Raw genomic sequence first — 26,382 nt, 5'->3', positions numbered from 1 at the left:
ATGCCAACATTGCATATGCAACTGATGAAGTGGAGTTTCGAGCACCCATTTGTGTCTTTCTCTACCTCCTTCCTCCCTTGCTGATATCAGTGCCAACGCCTCGGTCCCATCTCTCAAAAAAGTGTGGGAGGAGTCGTCTGTTGAGGATGTAAATCGAGTTTGCTGAGCTTGGCGTGCTCATATTTTAAGCCACATGTCAAAACGCTCTCATGTCAGGCAGGATTCAAAGTGAAATACTGAGTAGACAACAATGTTTCCTTTTTTGTTGTTTTTTTTTAAATAACATCTCTATCATAAAGCTTCTGTTGACCTCATATTTCTTGTGACAGATCCAAGGTACAGTATAGGCACACAGTCACATACCGCCCTGTTATTAAAGCTGGTGGTGGCAGATGTAACCGAGCTATCCTTCATCTAGTGAACTGTAGTATTTAGTTCACTAGATGAAGGTGTAGTGAAGAGAGTGGTTAAAAGATGAAAAAAGGCCCATATGAGCAGACACAAACCAAAGTGTCTCACCTGAGACGCTTATTCCAACACCACTATTTCATGATTAAAAAAGAACTATACACATGTGGTGCACACTCCTCCATGTATGCATTTCATGTCAGTGCCATCTGACAGGAAACATGTTGGTACACACTTTCTGCAGTAACTGGCCAGGTGTGTTAAAGTGTATACAGGCAGGATTTCCCAAGCTCTCCATTTATTCTTCAGCTTACTACATCCCTCATTTCTCATCTTGTGTATACCTGAGTGCCAAACCCAGTTTCCTACTCATGCGGGACATGTGTATTATTCTTAGGATTATTGTCATGCTGGATTTTGGTCCGTCTGAAGACATTCATGGAAAACTAAAGCGACTGATTCATCTGAGCTCCTTGAATAATGATGACTTAGAGGTAATCCAAAGTAATATACCCCTGAGGATTTTTGCACATTTGCCTGACTCATTGGCTGGCAGATACAGTATCCTGCATGTAGATATATCAGCAGTCTTTCAGCAACTGTTATTATTTTTTTGCATTTGTTTAATGAATTACTGCTGTGGTGTTTTCTTCCTCAGTGGCTACAGTGATTCATTTCCTCTTACTGCTGGTGCAGATTTTAATCCATTGATTTTACAATGACCGTATTACAACAGTGCTTACAAAGGGATAGAATGTGAGTGCAAGTAAAAAGAACATTGGCATTGCAGGCGATAAAGACTTAACCCTTGCTCCTCAGTATTTTGGATTAAATGTAGACTATTTATTACGAGCTGTTTGGGCATGGAGGATTAAGTGGTCCCTCACTTCTGCAAGAACAACTCTGGGATTGTCATGGGATAGAAGCAGTGCATTAGTACCGGTACTTATCATGCTGCTCACAGTGGGACCGCAGAGAGTGTGATCACTGAACAAGTTGACTTGACCTTTCCTTTAATTAGGATCCCAGGAAGGTTACGAGTGGACAAAGAGCTGAAAAAGCAGCCCCGGTTTGACAGATATCCTGTGTCATGGTGCCTCTACCATCAAGTTCTTTATAGGCTGGTGGCAGCAAGTGGTCTGAGCCTGATAAATCCTCAGACAGAAGAAGAAGCTTTTACCTCAGTGGCTGAGGGGGGAAAGGAGAGGCAACCCAATTACCTTTAGAAGCTCCTGTTCAAAAACATTTCATTGTTTCATTTGGTCAAACGTTTAATGTCATAGAGAGAGAGAGAGTGTAAAACTGATGCTTTTGAGTCCAAATGATCTACCAAATAAACGATGTTCCCCAATCCTTTTAAAGCACTCTTTTTCTAGAATTGACAAACATCTTTAACACAATGACTTTAAAAGATATTTTACAAGAAAATAAAAAAGTTAGGTACATTTTTTGTTGTGTTTTGTGTTGTTTTGTAGAAATGTGTTGTTGTGTTTCCCAGTTGAACAGTCACTTTGAGGTGTTCCCAATTTGAGAGACAAAACTGAACATAAAAATCAAACGCAGAAAGAAAAATCACAACAACAGACTTTTAATCTCAGAGCATTACTGAATAAAACTGAAGTTTACAGTGAGCAGCCACATACGTACACTTTCAGGTCAATCCTCAGTATCTTAAAAATATACCATATATGATTATTTCATAAATAACTGCTTTTACTTTTCATAAACACTGTTGTTAGTTTGTAATTCTGATGCTTGGTCTTGCTTTCCTCACCCTGTGAATCAGTCAGGTTTGTGACTGTTGATTCGGTGAAGTTTGTCCTAGTAAACAGGGTTCATTGCAGTTGGTTCGCACGTAGTAACAGAAATCCTGAATTAGTAATTGAGTTTAGCTCTACACATTCAGTGTCTCTGTCCCATGAGGTGCTGAGTATGTTGGCACACAGTCATCAGATTATGAAGTACCTCCGATCCAAATACCCTGAGCTCCTCGGTTAAACCATGTGGGAATTTAGTGCTAAATTCCGATATTATTACTGATATTTGTTGTGATGTAAAGTTAACATAAGAGATGATCTGGTAGTAATCAGGTCCGGCTCTGTTATTCTTTCAGCTGGTATTTAATGCTTTGAGAGCATGTATAAATACAGAATAAGAATAAAGATACAAATGTAGGTTTTGTCTACTGTTCAATTTGATATCGAGTCAGCAGGCACAAATTAGTTGCCCTGTTTTTGGATTATAACACTACAAAACTGTTTACAGCCAAGTTACCATGGCAATATACCCTAGTAAGAAGTGTCTTCATAGTGCTGAAACTCAGACGAGGATATGTCCTTCAATGTACAGATTAAACAAATATAAACTTCCTCCCCTGAGCCTGGTTCTGCTGCAGATTTCTTCCTGTTAAAAAGTAGTTTTTCCTTCCCAGTGTTTCCTTTGAGGTCATTGGATTTCTCTGTCTTATTGTAGGGTCTTTACCTGTAAAGTGCCTTGAGGTAACTGCTCTTGTGGTACAAATAGCAGTTTTTATTTAGGCTGAAAACCCAAAATACAACAGAAAAACATCCCACTAGCCACAGGAGTACACCGAGAGAATCACACAAAGTTGCTACGAGAAAGACTGAAAGAAAGACGGTGCTATTTTTACACATGGGGTAATCGGTGAAGTGGAAACAGCTGAGGGAATGAGACACAGGTGTAGACGATCTACATCACCATGGAGGGAAGTAAAACTCACACAGGAACCAACCCGAAGCATAACTACTAAACACGGTGACAAACTACGCTGCACAAAGGAACCCTGGGTACACCTAATAGGAATCAACATAAAAAAATGTTTTTTCCAAACCTAAACCGTGGGAGGAAGCCAGAGTACGTGGAGAGAACCAACACAAACAGGAAGAACATGCAAACTCCACACAGAAAGACCCCGGCCTGGTGGTGGAATTGAACTCAGGACCTTCTTGCTGTGAGAACTATTAGCAATATTAGCCATTACTGATAAACAGACTAGTTAGATAAAAGATGAATAATCATTGGCGGCTGAATGGAGCGCAGGTGGAATATTGAGCTGTGACAGAGCGGATCACGGACACGTGGAGAAGCGGAGGGTTGCTGGCTGTGCAGAGCAGCAGGGGAAGTGAAGCTGATCAGAGTTCAGAGTGTGGAGAACCAATCAGAGCAAAAGCAGAGCTGAGGACTGAGGCGGAGCAGTGGGACAGGTGGATGGGAGAGAGGTTGCAGGCAGATGTAGACAGCATGACAAACTCAAATTTTTCTGCTTTTACACCTGTGAGGTCATTTTTACAATGCAGCCTGTGATCGCTGCAGTCTGTCAGTGAGCGCTCTGCTTATTATAGCTGTGCTGTTTGTTGGAGCCTTTATCTGTTAGTAGGTTACTTGGGACCCTGTGTAGTTTAGTGAAATTTAAAAAATAAATGTAATCCTTGTTTTATGAAGTCATTAAAGATGTATGCTGTATAATCATTCCACCCTGGAAAAAGAAGAGTTCAAAGAAATCATTAAAAGCCCACAATTACTGTGACATTCATGCCCATGATGGGTGTATGTAAACTTCTAACCACAACTGTAGGATGTAGTTTTAGACCAGTGTTTTTTCAGTAATTCGTTTCAGCTTAATGACAATACAAGCCAAAGCTTTCGATTAACAAGGTGCAGTGTGTCTGCGTGTTTTGTGCTGCCGATCCTACCTGTAGGATGCAATTGTGTTCTTTGGCTCTCTGTTGAAAGAGCAGGAATGTGTGCATGTGTGTTCAGCGTTTGTGTCTAATATTGTCTTAAACTGTTTCCCTCTGAAGCCTTGTCAGACATGCCGTACTTAACGCAAACTTGCACACACAAGCAGCCACGCACACAGGCGCTCACAAACACACACGTGTGTGCACATATACGTGCTCACCCAGTCTCAGAGCCATTGTTTCTCACACAGCAGGGCACAGGGTCGATTGCCAGTAGTGGAGCATTATCAGCCTCCCTGTGTTAGCCTGTGTGTGTGTGTGTGTGTGTGTGTGTGTGTGTGTGTGTGTGTATTTTTTGTGCAGACATGCTCTCAGCTGAGGGAGCTGGTTCACGGGCCGGTCAGAGCCGCCTTATTTCCTTTTAATTGACTTAAGATGGGCAAACAAGACCTCAGCAAGCACACGGTACCCATTACACTCACGCACAAGAAATACACAACGCCAAGGTGCACGCTAATGAAGCACACATAGTGACACACAAACAGCCACAATTGCCCCTGCGTGTGTTAGCTACTTTACAGTTCCATCAGGCTAAATGAGGGGGTTGTGTTTTCCCAGTCAGCACTGCTGCATTCCAGTTGCCTGCAGCTCTGCCAAAACTCCTCCGTGATTACTAATCTTTTTACTCACCTTGCTGATTACAGTTTACCTCGGTTTAGTTGCATGTAGTCCGTTCCAAGGTCGGCATCAGTAAGTGGGCAATATCGTTGCTCGAGAGTGGTTTAACCATGCTAGTGGCAACCTGTATCATAGCCAAAAATTCTTTACTACTAACCCCAAAAGCTGTCATAGAAAAGCCAAAGGGCTCTTTAAAGGTAGACTTGATTGTTTTTTAAACTGGGAACCAGTTTCATTTGCTCTAAAGAATGTGTTTGACCCTCAAACAGATGTCCACTTGAACCTTTCTGTGCTGGGCAGGTCGGTGTGTTTAATATGAACACAAACATCTCATCTTCATTTTGTTGTTCTGGTTGGTCACAGTTCAAATTACATTTTACTCTGAGCTTGCTGATAATGCTGCAGAAAGTCAAGTTTAATTTGGCCTTTAAGATTTATACAATTGGAATTTAAAAAAACAATCCCGTGCAGCACTCCTCCAGCTCCGTCATAAACTGTGCAAATGGTGAAAAGTTGCAACAATGTTTCCGTCTCATCGAACATTTTAGGCTACAAGAGAAGCTGCTGAGGACAAACGGGGGTCTTTGGGGTTATATGTACTCAAACTAACTACATGCTTTACTCACTCATCCACCCTCCAACCCTCGATATGCATCCTGAGGAAAAACGAGTATGCTATCAAAATTTGACATCTATTTCACCAGCAAAGATTTAAAGGCAAACTTTTTTTGTTTTTATTTCCTGTTTGTCTCCTGCAGGTTATTCCTAAAAAACAGAAGTCCTCGCTCTGCCAGTCACCTCAGTTCAATTGATTTGCTTTGCTTTTGTTCCTCACAAGCATGCATCATTTTCATTGTCCATCCATCCATCCATCCATCCATCCATCCTTCCACCTTTCCCCCTCTCTTCACTACCCAACCATTGTTTTATCATTGGTGTATGAGAGAAGAGGACAGGCGGAAGGAGGAGTTGGAGGAGGAGGAGGAGGAAGAAATGAAGATGGACAGCTTTCTACTTTTCTGCCTTTCTGTTTGTGTGACCATTTGTTTTTGTTCTGTTATGGCCTTATAGATAGTAGCCATCCTGAACCCAAGTCGCTTAAATAAAATCATTAGATGTATTAGAAAAACTGTCTTAGTACCTGTAAAAAGTCTTTATACCACTTAATACAGTAATTTACCAAGGCCATATTTATATTTTTCCTTTTGTTCCTATCCATCAGGTGCTTCAGCCGGGAACCTGTAATAGAAGGGTTGTGTCAATGGTGCACCAGTCACAACTTTAACCATGCTGCTTGTAGGGGTCTGAGGTCAGGTTGGCAAATAAAGTTCGTTGGTCATCTTCCAGAAAAATTCCTTTTTTCCTTCAGCCACTCAGAAGGGACGCTCATCCATTTATAGCCTATAACTGTACAGGTCAACATTTTAAAAATGAATGGGCATGTTAGGTGGTGATGTTTGGAGCTGCCCAACAGACTCTGTTGTAAACAGGAGTATGGGAGAACCCGGCTTTGTGCTATAATTAATTGAAACAAGGCATTGCTGTTGTGGACGTAAAAACAAAATCTTCCACAGAGTCAGAAATCACAAAGATGTCACACCCAAATTAAACATTTACTATTAAAGAAATGAGTCCTAAAGTTAAAATTGAAGCTAGTTTCTCCAAATGTATGGAGTGTAACATACAGCAGAGCAGGATTCTTGCCCATTCAAGCATTTGGTCCAACTGTAGCTTAACCTGTTGACCCAGTCTGCATAAATTGAGTTGCAGCCTCCTAATATACTTTTTGAAAGAGCTTCTTGTTACCATTAACAAGCAGGAAAAGTTAATAAAGTAGCTACTAAATCTCTATATTATATTATAATTTGTGTAACTCCCGAGAAAGGTGATGGAGAGGTCATTTGCTTTAACAATGGGAAAAATATGATATGGCCTAAAATAATTGAGCTTTTTTAGAGTACATGTTATACACTTAACACCAACAAGTACATTATTTCTTAGGTTCTATTAAATATACATGAAATACATTCATTCTGTTTCCGAATATCAGCTGCCTCATGTGGAGCAGTTACACAGTCCTCACAGCTTTCACTGGGGACTGAACCACAGGACATTGGGCTCAGCTGCATCTATTGTGATTCAATTTTTCTGCACAGGAACTCGCACAAACATATTCAGCGCACGCTCTACAGCATTTGCCCTTTAGGCAGAGAATAAAGCACATATTATACGTCCATCTTAGGACGAGATGGAAAGAAGGGTCACAGAATGAGAGAGGAAGTGCACAAGTGCACTCGTGTCTGCAGAGTAATCAACAATATGAGACTCATCCAGAGTTTCCTGCCCATACAGTCTGGCATAAGCAGATATTACAATTTTTTATAGAAATGACCTTGTAGGAGTGCTTCCCTATTAGGTGATGATAATGGAAATAGTCTGCATTGGCAGCTCATGATGACATTTTTCTGAACATTTGCTTTGGTGAGTAATAAGAATTCTGCCGTGCGCTACTATGAACGTCGCTGTACTCTCAACAAACCAGCAGGAAAAAAGCTCCCGCCGTAGCCTGTCATCAGGTGTCGAGCTCCTGCATCATAACAGTGCCTGTTGTGACCTGGAGCCAAAACACTTCACTAGTTTTTATTTATGTATTTAATGGTGTCCATGTAAAGTGTTTCGATAGTTTTCACCCAGACTGCTTTCACTGCTGTGATACCAGGTATTGCCTTACAGTGTTGGCCCAGCTAAAAGAAGAGCTTTTCTTTCTGAACTGAGAGAGATGAAAGATTCTCACCTTTCAGTTTAACCCTTCAGTTGTTGTGGTGCACGTGTGTCAAACAGGATTACTGTATCCTGGACCACCTCAGTATTATGTGTTGACGGCTGGTTTCAGTAACCAATAAATTTATCTTGTCTGTAATAATGAGTCCCTAAAGTTGTATTTTTGTGTATTCAAAGTATCCAATCTTATTTCACATGTAAATATCCATTATGTAATCCATGTGATTTTCAGTAAATGTTTCCATATTGCATTATCATTAAACTTGTACATGTTTTGCTTTAGGCTGGGAGTTTTTAGAGATGTGCACGGTCTCACACAGATGCCCATACTGCATCATTTATTCTCAATTCCAGCTCATTTGAACATTACAGTGAATTTGTGAGGACAGCCTGTCATTACGTAGACCTCTTGTGCAGCATGTTTGAGACAGTGTGAATTGAAGTCCTGTCTATGTGCATGTGTGTTATGTGTTATTCATAGGTACAGATACCTGGTGAAAGTTCTGACAAGAACTAGAAAGAGAGATCATATTTCTCCCATTTTAGCTTCTCCTCATTTGCAAATTAAAATTCTTCTGTACAAGTTCTTGTAGTGCCATAGACGCCCTCTCTATGTTTCCTTTGTGATTAAGATGATAGTTAGGGCTGGAGCAGGTGAACCTGAACCGTCAGGCTTGTGATACACTGTGATGCACTGAGTATTTCTTCTCTCTCACCTCTTTCACTCCACATGCCTTTATAAACCACTTCTCTCCTATAGTGTGTGCCTATACTCTCCTTTTCCCTCTTTCTCCTCGCCCCTCAGCCGGTCATGGCAGACCCCGCCCCACCTTGATCTTGTTTCTGGCTGAGGTTTCTTATTGATATTGCACCAAATCACAAGAACAGTTGCATCAAGACATAAACATAAATAAGAAGCACATTAAGGGGATGAAGGGGATCTTTGCTTAAACCAAATGAATAAATAGACACAACATTTCCTTAATAACCAAGTAGAACATTTCTTTTATCCATACACTATCATGCAGAATTGTAAATGCATGCACGCTTATGTGTGATATGCGCTTTCATAAGTCCAAAAGTATTAAGTAGTCTGCAAGTTTTTCTCGCCAACTATGTGGAATCCAGAGAGAGTGACATAACCAAAGTATCCTGCCTAAAGATGCTTTGCCAGGGCTTTAATGGAGCCACGTTCAGTTACTGCTTGTTTGTGGGTCCTCTGCCCTCAGATTTGTATTGGGAAAAGTAAGCATGCTAATTAGGACTGTGGTCTCTTAAGTGACTCCTTTCTGTGCCTTGAGAAGCTCCAGATTTGCATTTACCCCTATATTTTGGGGGAGTATTTATCATTACTGCAATGTGACATCCTATCTGCTTGGGACAATTGCTAGTGTACTGGTTCCACTGGCAGCCATACATCTCCACCATGTTTGATTGATTATGTTAAGTCCTTCTTTTTCTAGATTTTTTCGGTATTGTAATCTGGCCCTTCTCTTCTTGATTGTTACCAGTGGTTTGCATGTAAACCCTTGGCATAAACGCTCTGTATTTACACGTATGAAGGCATTGCTTGATTGTAGAGTTTGACCACAACAAGCCTGCGTGAGTATTCGTGAAATGGCTCGATCCTGTGAGGGGATTTTTCTTTACCAAGGAAAGAATTCACTTTAGCTTTCTTCAGTTGTCATTTTTGTGTCGTCGAGCTCAACAGCACGTTCCTTTCTTTGTAAGATTCCACTTAATTGTTGATTTCTGTCTCTCCTAAAATTTCAGCGCTCACTAATAAGTTCTGCATTTGGAATCAACTCCAGACCTTTTGTCTCCTCAATATGTCATTAAATATGTCAACATGTCATCGAAGAAACAGACGCACTGCTTGTATGCCAACAGCAGAGACTATTTAAAAGTAATGTGATAATTTTGTTACCTGTGCTTATCAATCACACCTTGAACGATTCACTTACAAAATCGAATGTAACCACACGTAAAGACAAAAGTAACCAAACTGTGTCACCTTCTTAAATACTTGGATGTACATACAGCTACCTGCCTGAACAGCATTTGGTTTATTTGTCTTAACAAGCTGAAAGCTAAACTTTTCATGTGAATCTCACAGAAGAACGTCACACCACAGTCAAGTGATTTGCGGGCAAGGAAGAAGGTCCATCTTTGCAAAGTTCAAAGAGCCACCAAGCGTAATTTATTCCAGCGTAACTTTACTATAGGCAGGCTTAATAATGTGAACCCTGCTGACACCCTGTGTCCCCGAGTTCACATTTTGCTATGTACAAGTCTGTGTTGCACTCCTCTCCCAATTTGAATCATTACTCTCCACTTTGTAATCAGCTCCAACAATTATAACCTCACAGCGTGCCTCTGATTACTGTCCGGGTGTATTTTGGAGTGTTCTGGGAATGTTGTGGAAAAAACCCTGATTCTGGTCCCAGCAGAACTCTAGGTTACACACATTTACAGTAACCCTGTCTGTGTGCTTGTGTGTGGGTTGCCGTTCGTTTGAAGTGCTCATTCCCCCTAAATTACAGTGCTGCCATAATGAAGTATTACCATGCAATTCCAAGGCAGACCAGTACAAAGAAAGCGATCGTGTGTGTGTGTGTGTGTGTGTGTGTGTGTGTGTGTTCGACACTTGAGGTGAAAGTTCAAATGCGATGCCCGAGCAAAGACTGTCTGCCAGGCCAAAGTGTGCATGTTGTCTGGGTGTGTTCCTGTGTGCGTTTGCATGTGTTTTATGAAACAAGTAGAAAAATAGCTTTTTTGTGTAATGCAGGGCCTCTGAGCTGAGGCGTGTTTGCAGTTGCGTGAGTCTCATCCCAGTTGTGTTTCTAAATGTGTGGATCCACCAGCCAGCTGTGACAAAGCTCAGTTTGAGCTCACACATACGCACTCGGAGGTGCGGACGTCTTTGGCTGCAGGCTGTGCTGGCCTCACCTACGGCCTCCCCAGCGTGCTGAATGTTGCATGAGGCCCAGCCGCCTCATACATACTGCATCAGCACAAACATGCCATCTGATTTTATACATAGTGCATTGGCACCTGTACTCACCTTGACTGGCAAGCATGCAATCCATTTTTCATCAACGCGTTCAATGGGACGGCTCTTTTAGGACACGGCAGTAGGAGGTGGTAGATGTTTGTCGGCGATGGCGTATTTTGTTGTTTCCCGTTTGGCACTCTGCACTGTGCAGCGTTTTTGTTTGCTTGTTTTTTTTCCTCTTTTGTTGTTGTTTCCTGGGAGCACTCCCAGTGTAGATGCATGAGCATATATCTAAAGCTGAACTTGGTTTTCTTATAGTATGCTATGTTAGTTGCTACATAGAGTCGATCCCCTTCAGGCAGCAGGAATTTTTGTTTTCTGGCCAGGCAATCATTAACCTTTAGAAAGATGTCAGTTCAGTTCACCTTTTTATTATTGAAAACTAGTGGTGCAACGGACCAAAAATCTCACGGTTCGGATCGGATCACGGTTTTAAGTCACAGATCGGATCAATTTTCGGATCAGCGAAAAAAATTTAACATTTACTTATTGAAGTATTTTTTGCCTGTTAAAAACATTCAACGCAAGACTCATTCCACGCAATTATTAAAAAAAAATTATGGTCTCTCGAGGCCCGGTAGCAAACCCCCGGGATTGCTGTTCTAGCCTATTGGGGGCGACTGTGGCTCAGGGGGTTGGGAAGCATATCTGTAACCGGAAGGTCGCCGGTTCGATCCCCGGGCTCTCTGTCCTGGTCGTTGTGTCCTTGGGCAAGACACTTTACCCTACTTGCCTACTGGTGTCGGCCAGAGGGGCCGATGGCGCGATATGGCAGCCTCGCTTCTGTCAGTCTGCCCCAGGGCAGCTGTGGCTACAACCGTAGCTTACCTCCACCAGTGTATGAATGTGAGAGTGAATGAATAGTGGCATTGTAAAGCGCTTTGGGTGCCTTGAAAAGCGCTATATAAATCCAATCCATTGTTATTATTATTATTATTATTATTATTATTATTATTGACGACCAGCATCTTCAGGTAAATCTTTAAAGTGAAAGTTTGAGGGACTTCTGGGCCACACTGAGCCAATGTTTCAGGAACGCATGTGGTTTATGTCCTTTTTTTCCCAATACAGAATTTAATAGACACTGTTGTGAAAGAGCTATAACTACACAGCCAGACTACAGGTAAATAATATTTTCTACAGACTGGACTGTTTAGTGTACCCCTTCCGGTCCGAGCGCCTTATGTTTGACACCAGTGGTGTAGAGTTTGAATCCTCGTTCAAGCTGCTGCAGCTCAGAAGAGCAAAAAAATAATTACAAAATTACTGATTTCATGCAAAGAAAGTGCAATCATTGCTCAGCGTCACAGAAAAACTCCTGGACATTTGTAATATTTCAATTTCAGCTTGTTTTTGTCCCCAGGTTACCAAAAAGCTAAAGAATGCAACAGTAAAAGGATCAGTTTTAGCATCAGTTCTAGTAAGATCGTTTCTGCCAAACAGATATTGAAGCCACTTGAGTCTAAGCACCTTGAGCCCCCAGCTAGATCCTCAAAACACAAGGTGCTGTCACTGTGGCTACTATCAGCTAACATCTCGTGCCCCCAACCAATGACCTATCTAGGCTGTGTATTATAGCTAGCGTGCTAACAGTACTGGGGCCAAGCACCCTTTAGCAAGTCTCCCCTGCAAAGCAGAGTCTCCTAAATGAAAACCATTCCACTCTGCCTGCTTCCCAAGCTCTGCTCAGGGACAGGAGCCATGGGGTCAACAGCTGGTGGAGGATATGGCAATTGTTTATGAAAAAATGCTTTCTCAAGCCCACCAAAAACACACACTTGGGGGTGGTGGGTGGGGAGGGGGTTGGGCTCTGCCCCTGAACAGCCAACAGCTGGGAAGGGTTGGGGAGTAGCCTAGAGGCTGGCAAGTTGCCCCCTCCCCTCCGGTCCAGATGGGGGAGGTTAGGCTGAGGCTAGCTGCAGCCCACCCCTCTCCTCCACTTCCCAAACTTCCCATTCCCATTAAGGAGAGGCTAGAGATTGTGAAGGAAGGGAAAGGAGGAAGAAAAGCAAAAGAGCATGACTGCTGTTTTTTCTCCCCCAACCCTCCCTCCATCTTCGGCCTAATCAAATAAAGCAGGAAGCTTCCGAGACGGAAGAGGAGTGTTTATTGATATTTGTGTGTGCTCCTTCACCCTCTCTCATGTCCCCACTGTTTATTTTCTCTCCACCACTTTTGAAAATTCTGATATTGTCAATGTTTTCAGCCCATATATCATGCCTAACTGAATGTTTGAACGCTGCTGAGGCAAAAAGGTTATGTTTCTTTCTGCTTCTTACAATATACCATTATCTTAAATTGAGCCACTGGGAAATTACACACCAACTCGACATCTGTTGCAAAACGGCTATGACCAGTCAATTTATTGTAATAAGAGGGTGTCATATGAAATGAAATGGCCTTAAATAAGAATTGATGATCCCATCCGTCTATAGCATTGGTCAGACATAAAGCCGTGCACACACACACGCGCGCCGCTTGTACTTGAGCTTGTACTTGAAAATCCTGATGAGGGTATCGTGTTACCAGTACCTTTTAGTGCCTAAAAAGTTGAAATTGCATCTTTAGGTAGTGCACAGACTCAACTCAAAAGTGGCCTTTAAGTGGAAAACTGTGTTGGGAACTGGATGAAGGCCTTAAGTTAGATCTTATGGGAAGCAGTGCAGAGAACGAAGAAGCTCAATCATGTAACATAAAGGCAGACTGATGCCGGAGTTTCCAATCGGGCATCCCCCTCCCTGAAAACTTTCCTGCTCAGACAGTTTTGTGCATTTGATGGCAGTACAAGACCTCAGTTGGACTTGAAAATGATTAGACCCATGCGTGTTTTAGGGATGGGATTCCAATCTTTGACCAATATTGAAATAATAAACATTGTGGTAGGAGTATAAAGTGCACTGAACCCAAGCCAGATCCCCGACACTTCCTATGTAAGAGCGCAAGCATACACTCCAGCAAGTTTAAGACTTTTATATGGCTATGTAAAACCCAAGAATAACCACTGGGTAGTTGTACTGATGTAAAAATCATCTGCACAGACGTTTGAAAGGAAACCGTATTCTTTTTAAAGCATCGTAATGTGCAACAAACGTCATTGTTGCGATATGCAACATCAGAAATGTTTTCAGGCTAAGATGCCAAAGTCGGATGTTAGTATTCTGATACCTGCACCCAGTGGTCTTCTCTTCAAAGTGCAGTGAACCCTTGTAAAACCTGTTTGGCACCGCTGAGAGGATCTGGTGTTTGAATGGCACGGCACTGAGAAGTTGCCATGACTAACAAAGGGAAACTTTTTTTTCTTGAACTGCCACTGTGAGAGCCCGTCTTGTTATTTTCAATAGTCCTTTTGTTAGAGTTCATTGAGAGGCGACAGCTTGATTTCCCCTCAAGCCATCCATATGTGCACATGCTGCTGCTCTCTGACATGTCACTCGTCATATCATTGTGTGTGTGTGTGTGTGTGTGTGTGTGTGTGTGTGTGTGTGTGTGTGCATTAATCTACCTGCAACCCTGTGGGCTTGCTGCTGACTGCTTCCTAAAGGTCAGACCATATGACCTCTGGGGGTTCAGGCCAAATCAGTATCCTGGGGTGCTCTCGTCTCTGAAGAAAACATTATCTGTCCAAAATCTAAATGTGGATGCATTCACTTGACAACATTGATCCATATATGTATATGTGTATGTATGTGTATGGCTAAATTATTGTTTTTGATTTTATGGAAATATACTGTTTTATTTGTTCATATGAACATTTGGGTCAGAAAGTAGTCAAACATTAAAAAAAGAGAAATTTTATTCCTAAAAAAATCTGTATGAATGAAAGGAATTTTAACAAGAGAGCAAAAAAAAAAAAAAACAGATGGAAGAAGGAATTAAACAGAAAAAGATGATGCATAGTGGACATAGAAGCACCTATGTGTCTTGCTATATACAAATACAAGTGTATTAAATTGAATTAAAATGGAGGAACCAAGATGGTTAAAGAAAGTCCGTGAAAACTAAACGGATCAACGAAGGCATGGACGAAGGAAGAAAGAAGGTAAAAGGAGAGAAAGAAATGAAAAGAAGGACTAACACTGACGCACAAGCACACACAAGCATACGTGCGCACTTCCTAGGGAAAACCATTTGTAGGATATAATTGTGAGGTAATGGAGGCTGGTCTGAGGGGTGAGGGGTTAAAGGTCAGAAGTGTGTTGTTGAAGAGGCCTCAGTCATCAGCCGTCAGCCAGGGTCATGTCACGTGTGTGTGTGCACCAGTGTGCCTCCAAACTAGGCCTTAGTTAAAAACATAAGGGCAACCCTTATACCCTTAATACACACACACACACACACACGCACACACACACACACGCACACACACACACACACACACACACACACACACACACACGCGCACACACACACACACACACGGTTTCTACCAAAATATTGAAAAAATCTGTTTCTGTTTTGCAATTTGAATTTCACTTCATATTACCTGGAATCAGTCTCTCTAACCCCAGCTGTGTGTCACTATACAGCACACACATACACACAGGTGTAATTCTAATCGTCCAGGTTTCCCTCTAAGCCCGCTCGCACTCCTCCAGTCCCCTTACCAATTAACATATGTAAGAGCGACAAGGTCTAACTTTTAATGAGAAAAGCCAGGCTGCCCTGCAACTTTGTAGCAAGTTTTGCTACATAGAATACGATGTAGCAAAACTGAAGGGAATTTAATACAAAGTCTAATATGATACATTGACAAATTCTGTAACTGTCTTTTGCTACATTGTAAGCATTATGTAGGATACTATTTAACATGGCAATGAATTTTAATTTCATTAAAACTTTAGACACAGCAAGTTCCAAGAAGCAGTTTTAGTTGTTGCTCAATTAAATTAGACCAGTAGGATGGGTCCTCTCTGTTTGAATTCAGGCTGTCTACTGCATATTGCTGACATACTGTAGTTGATCTTTTAGCACAGATCTTTTTACACACAGCACAAATCATCATTTAGATCCAAATTAAATAGCTAGACTAGAATCACGGGGTCTGGTGTTGGCAAGGAGAGAGCAGAAAACAAGACAAAATTCTTGTTAAGTCTCGTTATCACTTGAAATCATTTCCGTGTCCTCTCAGAAATGTTATTTATGACAAAAAAGGAAAAGTAACAGTGATTCTTTCTGTCCGTTCATGTGAGGCGCAAGTGTCTCACTCATAGAGGATTATCTGCCCTAACTTGGTTAAAACGTCCTTTCATCATCGTTAGTCTCAGTGTGATGTTGTACATATGTATTTAAGCTGTGCTGAAAGAGGAAGAACTTCATGTTCAATAACTTACATACTGACACTTTCATCATGTACATATAGGAATAAAATTCAAATCAGTAAAAAACTAGTGATGGTTTAGAAAAAAATCTGTTTGATGTCAAGTTTGTTATTTATATCAACATAAGGACTCTACAAGCAACAGGTATACATGAAGTCCTGATAGGATAGAAATCTAAATATGTACTATTTTTATATATTGTAAAGTTCCTCAAGAGCCTAGTTGGTTACACATTAACCTGATAAAATAAGATAATAATCAGGTACTTAGTTTAGTCCCTTATGGATTGAATTAGGAAGGACATGTGGCATAAAAATCTGCCACATCAAACATGCAGCGCTACCTGCTGTGGTGGCCAACCAGAAGCTAAAAGTAGCCTCTGGATAAACAGAAAAATATATTGAACAGAATGAAAAAAAGTGCAGTTTCTGGAATAGCAGCATCCACAGAAAAGGTGCAGACCTGCTAATGAAGGGGAGATCACCCAGCTCCAGTATGGCTTATGATTTTTAGCTGTGTGACTTTCTAACTGCACCACGTAACAATAAGTCTGAAGTGCTCTTTGCACAGTGACCGACTTGCTATTAGTACTCACTTTGTGCACAACTTACTGCACACAAAATCGGAAATCTTAATCTGTAAGAAAGTTCTTTTCAGCTGTGCTTTTCAGTATTTCAGTATACGAATGCACAATAAAACATTTTTCTGATACCTGTGATTTATTTTTGGTCTGTACTTATAAGAGATATTTAATATATATTCTGTCCCTTCTAACTAAACCTTCTTTGAAGAAAAAGATGTGTTATTCCTTTCAGAACTTTACTGACATTTAGTGTCAGTACTAACCGGTGTATTATGTACGGCTAAATATGTAGTCCAAAACACATAGACATATTAGATTATAATATTTAGGAAAACTTTTGTTTGAATTGTTTTATGTTCACTCAAATTTGTTTTTCTGATGTGAAGAACACATGACTTGATCGAGCTTGTTGCTTCTCTAAATGATTCTCAGAAAATTCTTATTTAATCTGATGAAATAAAACAAGCAGACCACAATCAAGGTATTACACACTATTATGTGAAAAAATGAAGTCCCATCAAGGAATGTTGTTTTGGGCCTATAGTCACTGCCTGCAGTACAGCAAACACAGGTAAACTTAAAGGCCGTGAGTGTGGAGACTCAGGATTGCTTCTGGTTCGGCTGCAGCTCAGGAGGAAAAGCAGGTCTGGTATTCATTGGAAGGTTGGTGGTTTGATCCCTGCTCCAGTCTCAATGGGCAAGATACTAACCTAAGTTGTTCTGTGATGGACCCATCGAGTGTGAATGTTGGATAGGAAGCAGTTACTTAGGAAAAGCATAGAAAAAAAGTGCTTGCATGAATGGGTGAATGAAGTTGTATAAAGCACTTTGAGTGCTCGGGTAGAGCAGAAAAGTCCTGCATACGAACCATTATGTTTAAGGTACTAGGTTAGGATTCGCTTCATGGACTGATTATGTGTCTGGATGAAATCTGTCCCTTCACAACACTAACTGTGCATTTCCATGTGAAGCAGCACTTTGAGAAGAATCTATGTGTGATGAGTTTTGTGAGTCGTCTCTGTCAGTATTGTGATAACCTGGCGTCTCACAGTACAGACGCTGTACATCTTGTGGAAAAACGGTGGTTTTTTGATGAAAACTGATGCAAATGTGACGCGCTCTACCCTTCATAGTCATCGCATCTCACCGTCTACGAGAGACGTGGGACCAATGTGCACTCACTGCTGCTGTGAAACTCGTTTTGAAGAATAATCGCGCGCTGACGTCAGCACACTTCAGTGTATTTACATTATACTACAGGCACTTTTACACAAGTAGATATTTGTGTCCAGCTTTCAAATGTGCCCGTCAAAGTCAGTCAGAATTACACATTGTTCCGAGTAACTGAGCAAACCATTTAACTACAGAACATGCTTGGTGGTCTAACAAGTAAATCCTGAAATCACTGTGTTTAAGTGCCATGTCTGTAACTGTTTCAGGTGATGTAATTACTAATGTCCTAATGTGGTTAAATACCTGATGTTCTGAGTGTGCACTCTTACAAACAAATCGCACGGCATCAGTTTGCAAACCTTGTATGTTGCATTCTTTGTGAGAATTCTCTGAGAATGATACAAGGCGTGTGCGTGTGAGTGTGAGTCTTCCCTGTTAGGCCTGAATCAGTCTGTAAACAGACACCTATGAGCAGCTGGGCATTTGGCCTCAGTACAACTCCCTCACAGAGAGGAAATGTTGACCTCCACACACACACACACACACTGACAAGCACCCAGACAGTGTATGCATACATGCACCGACAAGCAGCACATCACCACACACAAACATCCATAAACACACACATCTACTCAACAACGCACTCTCACACAAACACATTTCCCTTAGCTCCCACAGGAGACAGACGCTGCCATGTTTACTGGCTCGCCGGAAACTTTAACAGGAGGGAGTGAGAGACCAGCAGCTATCATTGTCTCTCTCCTCCTGACATGCCCCCCCCCTCGCCCTCCTTTTTTTTCCTTTTTTTGTTTCTTTCAGACGTCTCTATATCAACACTTTGGTCAGTTTATTTGTCCAAGGCAACAACTCAGCAAGTTTTATTGCTCCCCAAATCTAAATCAGGAGGGGGTGTAGGGGACAAATTTCCGGATGAACAACCCAGTGGACGCACTCAGGAGAATGTAAACTGGGCCTGGAGCATAAGTGATAACAAATAAGAGATGTTCTCTAGCTGTGAGCTGTACACTTCAAATGTTTTTGTTTTTACTCTGAAGGACACCGAGGAGTCTGACTGGAGCTTCAGCCAGGAAAACACTCCAGAAGCTTCCAAGCACTGCTGTCCAGTCTGTCTCTCTCTCAAGAGCTGGCTTGTCCTGGCCTTCACACACTCAGAGGAAGGCTTTTTAGTTTTTTTAATTTTGTCTGGCAGCTGGAATGATTCACTGAATCTGATGATTCATTGTGAGGAAAGGGAGCTCTAATAATTTCCCTCCTTCGACAAATAACAAAAGGTGCAGTTGTGGAATTTCAGCAGACATAAAAACAGTTTAGTATCTCAGATCCTTTGTTACTCAGAAGAATCTGAACCTTTTTATTCCATTTTCATCTGCTGAGACTTTCACCTTCAAAGACTCACTGACGTACACACTGTCCCGCTGTTGTTGATAGTCAGGAACTTCTAATTCTCTTCGTCTAGTTATTGCTTTTATCTGCTTCTCTCTCAGTTCTTCCATCCTTTGTTCCTCTCTTCTTTTGCTCCATTCTCCTTAGCTTTCTTTAACCCTCTTAAAGAAAGTCATTCCTAATTTTTGCTACTAGAAATGCAATAAATCAGTTTTGTGTGCCGAGAGATCCTCCCTCCATATTCACCCTGTCCTTCAGATGCTGTTTGGAAATGTGTACATGCATTTGTAATCCATAGGGACATTGCTTGTAGAACTATCTTAATATATCAGCTTGATTATTTTCTGTCATTTCAATAAGGAGATATCACCTGGAAGAAATGAACATGACTCATTGTGATAGAGAAATTCATGTGTTTGGCGTTTAGACTCCGATGACCCGTCGTGGCCGAATGAAATCCAAGCAGTGATAGGATTTAGGACCAGACCCCCTGGAGTCTAGACACTGGTGGTGGTGAAGAGTGTAAAGTGGAGGTGGGAGGGAGGTGGGTTCCAGTCGGAAAAGGAGAATGACGGAGAGCACAGATTCAAACCATGCGAAGCGGAGGCCGATTGTCTTGGCTTCATGAAAGAAAGTCACCTGGTTGGGCAGGTGACCCATGAATCTGACTGTAAGGACCTGGATTCATTTTCTGTGTCATCCCACCTGCTTTCCTGTCGGCTTTCTCCACTGTGCTGTTAAAGAAAGGCTTAAAAATGCCTCCAAAAAAAAAAGTATTTCTTGATTTGTTTATTTGATAGTGTTCGCTGCCTGTGGTTATGGCTTTTGCTCTCTGACAGGAAGGAAAGTCCTGAGGAAGCTCTTGTAGTAATAATAATAATAATAATAATAATGGATACTTTATTGATCCCCATGGGGAAATTACTTGTTTTTTCTCTGCATTTGACCCATTCACTCAGTGAAGCAGTGGGCAGCCCACTAAGCAGGCGCCCGGGGAGCAGTGTGTAGGGACGGTACCTTGCTCAGGGGTACCTCAGGGTAGCCGTTAAGTGGATTCGAACCGCCGACCTTCCGATCATGGGGCGACCACTTTACCTACTGAGCTATCCCTGCCCCTTTGTAATGTAGCATGTTGACGCTGTGTTATATTGTTGAACGAATAGAAACCTGCCTACCGTTGCAGGGTGTTGAGGTCGGGATGGGAGATTTGTTGTCCTGGGTTTTGTTTCGCAGACGTACAAATCTTGCTGACTTTGTTGACAGAAGCCTGGAGAGTAACTCCTGGTTTTTCTCTCTAACATCCTTTTTCCTACACAGTCAGTACACTGAGTCTACAATATGTACTATAGTTGAAATGTTATTTTGATAGATTACATATTTACATATTTATTGTTTGTTTATGGGGACATTCTTGAAACAAATATGAAAGGATGCTCAATGTGTCTCAGACTGTACAATAATAAAAACATTGTAAGATTACAGAAAATACATTTCAAACTAAATATCAACTGTCTGAGTATCATAAACCTGCAGCTATCATGTGTTGCAGTCTCTATAATGGGCAGCATTGATGGAAATTATTCCCACCCTGACCTGCTCAGTGAAACAGTTGACAGAACTGTACAGTACTGCCAAATTGTAATTTGTTGCAGGTTAAAATAAATAAATAAATAACATTTTCTAATTCTAAAAATTCTCTTTCTTCTAAGTAGCTTAAGTAATTTTCATTCTTGAATTGAGTGTGATGAATGAGTCCTCCAGTGCCTGGTTATTCTGTTTTCATGGCATTGGGAGATTCCCACAAACACTGGAGCCTACGTCTGACCGGGGTTCCTGCAAGATTTGAGAATGTCTTCGGTGACGTGTTGTTTGGATTTCTGTCTATTATCACTATAATATTTAGAATTTGCATCATTAGATTCATCACAGCACACTCATATGGCAGCAGGAAGCACTGCAACATAAATCAGCTCTGTATCTTAAGTAATTTGTCACGTTTCCTCAGTGGTTACACTATGCACCATAATAACTAACAGCAGTGAATGAAAGCCTGTTACTCAGAGGTAGACAACACTCAGCTGTTGATGGAGCTTGATAGCTTTTTATTAAATCTGAATCCAGGTTTAAATCTCTTATCAAATCTTTCTAGATTGTTTTGTTGGGTTACAAATAAAGAATGGATTGTTTACTTTTTCAGACTAAGGCTGCTTTCACAGCCACAGAAGGCGTTATAACATTTCTCCCACAGGTTACATAGTGAAGCTATATTGAATGAACTCCATACAGGCCGCAGTGACACTTAAGTAAATTCATGTCTATGGAAGACGCGACAGAACCAATAAACTTTTAAGTTGAGTATTGTGTAACAGCCTCAAGTGTTTTATGATTTGCTACATTGTGGCTCATTTGCCATTATCATTCATTCTAAATATTTGTGTAATGAATTTCTTTTATGCCTCATAATGCTTGTAATCCGTGATATTGCTCAATGCAAATGATATAGCCAAGAGTTAATAGACAGGCAACAGCTTTTCTCAGTACTCGACAGCCTGCACTTGCTGGACAGTAAATATTTGGACACTGAGGGCGAAATTGGCCTCTTGCACAGCGAAGAGGACCTTGAACTTTAAAGCCCAGTGTGCATGAACTCAGAGGACAAGCTGCCACACATGGCTGAATAAACCATGTAAACCTTGGATGTTCTGTTGCCCGTAGTGTTCTCTCACTTAAACACATGCAGCTCGGTGTAAAATACTTTCTCTGCAGAAAGACGTTTGTTTCATAGCTCCAGAAGGACTCTGTGAGTCCCAGTATCTTATTTTGGAACATTAATGAAAAGTTGTCCACATCTGTAACAAAACTAAACTTTCCCACCATCTTTCCTTGGTTGTCATAAAATCTGGGATGCTAGCAAAGGAGCAGGGAGCTTGTACCATGGTGGGGCATCCTTCACAAGTCTGTCCACAATTCACAGCAACCACGACTCCTCCTAGAGTATTGGTCAGTGTTTAGTGAAGCTTAGTGTAACACAATGATAACCTGACAGGGCTTTACCCAAGTTCAGGTCAAGGTCTCGTTTGTTATCTCCCCATCCATTCACTTTCTTTGCTTATCCAATTCAGGGTCACAGTGGGAGCTGGAGTGGGGTACACCCTCCACAGTGTGTCAGAGAGCCGACAGAGAAACATTCAACCATTCACGCTTACACTGACACCTACGTCCTGTTTAGAATCGCCAGTTAACCAACAATGTCTTTGGACTGTGAGAGGGAGCCAGAGTACCCAAGCGAACACAGCTCTCCACAGGGGGAACAGAAGAGCCCGAGCCAGCCGCTGGACACCAGGACTGTTGCTTCAGTTCTCATTAGAGAATTTGCACTACAGTCAACAGATAACAAGACTTTATACATTATATTAACCTGTGAACTCTGATCGATGGTCACCAGATTTTCTGCTACATCACCCACACACCGTGGTTGCACAACCTTTCTTTTTTACCCACCAAGTAGCCTGTCTTTGTAAACGCCTTTCCCTCCATTTTCCATTGTTTTCTTGTTTGTTTTTCACTATCTGTTCAGCTGCTGTTCAACTCAAGCTAACGGCTGGTGACTGGTTAGCAGTAAGGTCCAAAACACAGTCCGTTCATTCCAGAGTAACCATGTCTGAAACCTCTCAGTGAGGCAGCTGTCACTGATGTCACTGATTTTAGTCTGTCACTCCTTCGAGTTTGTTTTCAGGTTAAAACGTTAAAATACTTGGCGATGAAAACTAACATCAGCTGTGTTAGAAGCTTGCTTTTTCTGCTGTTCTAGGTTGGCGAGTCCCGCTCCATTGTTTGCCTAAAAAAGGAGCGACAGTAGGGAAGCTACAAAATATCAAATGGAAGTCCATTAAACATGTATTTTAGTGTTTACTGTTGTCACGATCCGACGTGCCGACAAATCCTGCTGAGTCCAGTTTAACCCAACATAATAGCTAAGAATAAAACGTAAGTTGAGTACTTTCTGTTTATTACTAGAGCGAAGCCTAAAGTGCCTCTATAGATGCGATGCAGGGATGTTCCCTCCTGGAAGACAGGCACAGAACCTCATAGGCTCATTGACATCTCTGTGACCCTTAATGCACAACACACTCACTGCTGCCTCTCCTTTTGTGTGAACCACTGCTATGATTGTGTTGTTGGGAGAGGAGGAGGGGCAAGTTGCTCCAGGGGCAAGCTGAACTTCCTGTGAAGGTGTAAGGGATAAATGAAGAGAGCGATGCTGGGAAAGGGCGAGGCTGTGTGAGGAGATGAGAGTCTGAGCCCAGCTTAGACATCCTCCTTTCAGAGACTCTTGACATCCCTACCGGCAATCATATTTTCTGTGGCTTTAACACACATCTCTCTTTCCTACGCACACATACGCACACGCACACTTGTTTTTCTTATTCTTGTGCTCTTTTCTTTTCTCTCGTCCCCCGTTCTGAACCTAAGCGCTGCTTTTACAGAGAGCAGAGACACTTTGTGCTGTTGGACCACTTGTAAAGCTTCTATCCCTTTCATTCTCTCTGGCTTCGGCGTGCATCAAAAGCAGAGGCTGTTTAACAGCGCCGCCAGCTGCTGCAGGTCACAGCAAAGGACAGAATGGCTAAGTGTGGAGGCTCATGCTGCCCTGTATTTGAGTTTACTGCCTGAAAGCAGTTTGCGTTTTGATGTGGAGAAAGAGGGAGCAAGAGTGATATTATGAGGTCTCTACATCAGTCCTCTGAGACTGCCAGAAATACATCAACACATAAAAGAAGCCATGTATGGAAATTCTTCAGTGTGATTACGGTAGAAGTTGAATAGGTGAACACGGTGTGTGACTGCTTGTCACTTCCCTGAACTTAACAGTATGTTTAATTATTTAAACTTAACCATGTAGGTGGCAGGGTTGTCCAGCCCTGACATGTATTCAGGGACGCGGCCCTAGAATCTGCTTCTTTTGTTTTGTTTTTGCCCTTATTTTCTGTCATATATGCAGTAACATATAACAGTATGGCATGATATTAATTGTGATCTAACCACTTTATCTGTCTGGGATTATTTTCTTAAACTCACTTTAATTATCTCACAATGTTTCATGGAATAGTTTGCCTGCTTTCCTGTAAGCAAAGGAAATATTGTATAAAATTGTTACTACATGCCATATATAATAGATTATTTCATGACTGAGCTGTTTTCTCTCTCTCTTCCATGTGGTGTTGTCCTTGTGCCCCGGCCTCATGCGCTGATACAGGTGAGTGCTCTATGTCACTCTCCCCTCCTTGGTTTCAGTGTCAGGCCCTCAACACTCCCACCAAGGGACCCTCCATTCTGTCCCGACACCCTGTCATTATTTTAATCAAATGCAATTACCACCACTCTGAGGACAATTGAGTTTTGTTAGCTGCCCTTTTTCAGTTACCCCTTGTCCCTGCCCCCAGCAGCCCACTGCTACATGCATCTACACACAGACACATGGACTACAACTGTCTTGAACAAAAGGACAGCAGTTTAAAGCCAGGCAGGCTTGAGTGGATAGGGGGTGAGGGGGGAATGAAAACACACATTGTACTGTGCACGATTCGCCAACCCAGCGTCGGTCCGCAGGGCGGGGCCATCAGTGCAGCGGTGAAGAATCTGATTGAAGTGTTAAGAGAGATTGTGTTTGGGTGGCTTGTCTGGGTCAAACGCAGAGTGTGTCTTAGAATGTGCCTCTGTGCGGTTTTGCTGTATCATCCAGCATCCTTTGGTCTTGAGGTGGGCGAGGCCGGTGGGGAAGGGGGGTTAAAAGACCGTGTGACGCTGTAGTGGGACGAGGCGTTGAACTGACCGCTTTTGTGCCATGTGATAAATGGAGCAGGCCGGCATTTGTTTTCGCCCCTCCCGTTCTGTTTGCACCGCTGCAAAATGTGTTTTCAGATCGTCTCAGAAGGAAGGGGGAGATCGGTTAAGAGTGGAGGACAGTTATGTCTGTGTAAAGGAAGGGAGATGAGGAGGAGGAGGCAGCTGCTGAATAGCCTCCTATGTTGTAATCAGCAGGCTGAGCCCCCCAGGATGGGGGAAGAAGAGTGGGATAAAGACTGTAAGTGTTCTGAAGATGTGACCGCCACACCACGACTTCTTTTGCCTTGTGGGCACAAGGAAAGAATTCACAGATCTGTCATCTGCCAGACATTACCCTAACACCCCCCACCCTCCACACACACCACCACCTCCAGCCCCTTTCTTTCACACACATCCATATCCCTGCCTGTTTGTCTCCCAGCCACCCTGAGGATTCTTTCATGTAACTTTATGTGACCTCCACCCCAGACCAGACAAACAGGAATAAGAGGTCCCCTCCTGGTGTGAGAGGTCTCTGAAGTGTCTCTGAAACTTATGACTTTCAAGGTTACAGCCCAGGTAGACTTGCAGGCTCATATATAGATTGTGAGTCACCCTTGTCTGTTGTATATATGTATAAAATTTGCAAAGTGGCCAAAGGTGGGACTAAAAGAGCGTGATGATGCTCATGCTCCAACAAGAAGGTAATATAAACACGACACACCAACAGGGTGGAGGAACTCCTCATGCATGGCACAAAGTTGACTCCCACAGCATCAGAGCATGGCAGGGAGGGGCAGCTGATGTTTCCTGACCAAAGATATGGATATCGAACAGGACAAGACATTAACATTTCACCAGCACCTTTTCTCTCCTCGCCCTCTTCCTCGGTGCTGGCATTCCCCACAGCAGTGGCACACTCGCGCTGCACTGGAAGAAGTGCCGCGATCCAAAGACACACCCACATCGCAATGGGAAATGAAGCACAGCGAGCTGAGGAGAGGTAGAGAGGGCTGCTTGGAAATAAAAGGAAAAAGCTTATGGAGTCGTAGTAAGGTGTGGAGCCACAGTGTGCCCTCCGTGTAAGGGACAAGGGTTCAAGTTTTTCGCCTCGATTTCTCACACTTCTGTGTCTCAGCAACAAAACAAAAAAACAAAAAAGTGAAGCGTTCCTGTGGTTAAAGAGCCCCGGGCAGTGTGCTAGCACTCACTTCTCTGTCAGCTTTTAAAAGCACTTTTTCATCGTCCTCACGTCCTGACTTTCACATGGTGCTTTTAATGATCTGTGCTGTGCTGTGCTGAGTGTGTTAAAGCCTAAAAGTGAAATAACAAAACATCCACAGGCCACAAACAGTGAACGACTGCTGAATTTGTTTGGTTTGATCTCATTCTGGGTGTATTACTTTCAAAAAGTATTTTAAAAGTACTATAGTAGTACTAGTGAAACACATTGTTTTT

The 26,382-nt window shown here is 42.2% G+C and overlaps 1 protein-coding gene across 5 annotated transcripts in view; it reads left to right on the top strand.

Moving 5' to 3' along the window:
• The window catches only part of bcas3 (BCAS3 microtubule associated cell migration factor), a 314,119-nt gene that overhangs the window by 162,001 nt on the left and 125,736 nt on the right, over positions 1–26,382 (top strand). The window contains exon 23 of one of the 5 annotated variants that reach the window (XM_085244780.1): positions 5,546–7,997. The exons of the other annotated variants lie outside the window; for them this stretch is intronic. Within the exon in view, the coding sequence (XP_085100906.1) occupies positions 5,546–5,556 (11 nt within the window). The 3' untranslated portion in view covers positions 5,557–7,997. Of the gene's footprint in view, positions 1–5,545; positions 7,998–26,382 lie in introns of those variants that run through there. 5 annotated transcript variants of the gene reach the window in all.

The sequence above is a fragment of the Mchenga conophoros genome, linkage group LG14 (assembly GCF_057382185.1).
Source record: "Mchenga conophoros isolate Kocher_MC1m ecotype Shallow Benthic linkage group LG14, M_conophoros_male_GT1.1, whole genome shotgun sequence".
NCBI lineage: Eukaryota > Metazoa > Chordata > Actinopteri > Cichliformes > Cichlidae > Mchenga > Mchenga conophoros.
The sequence above is the reverse complement of the archived record's forward strand: the minus strand, read 5'-3'. Positions and strand labels throughout refer to the sequence as shown.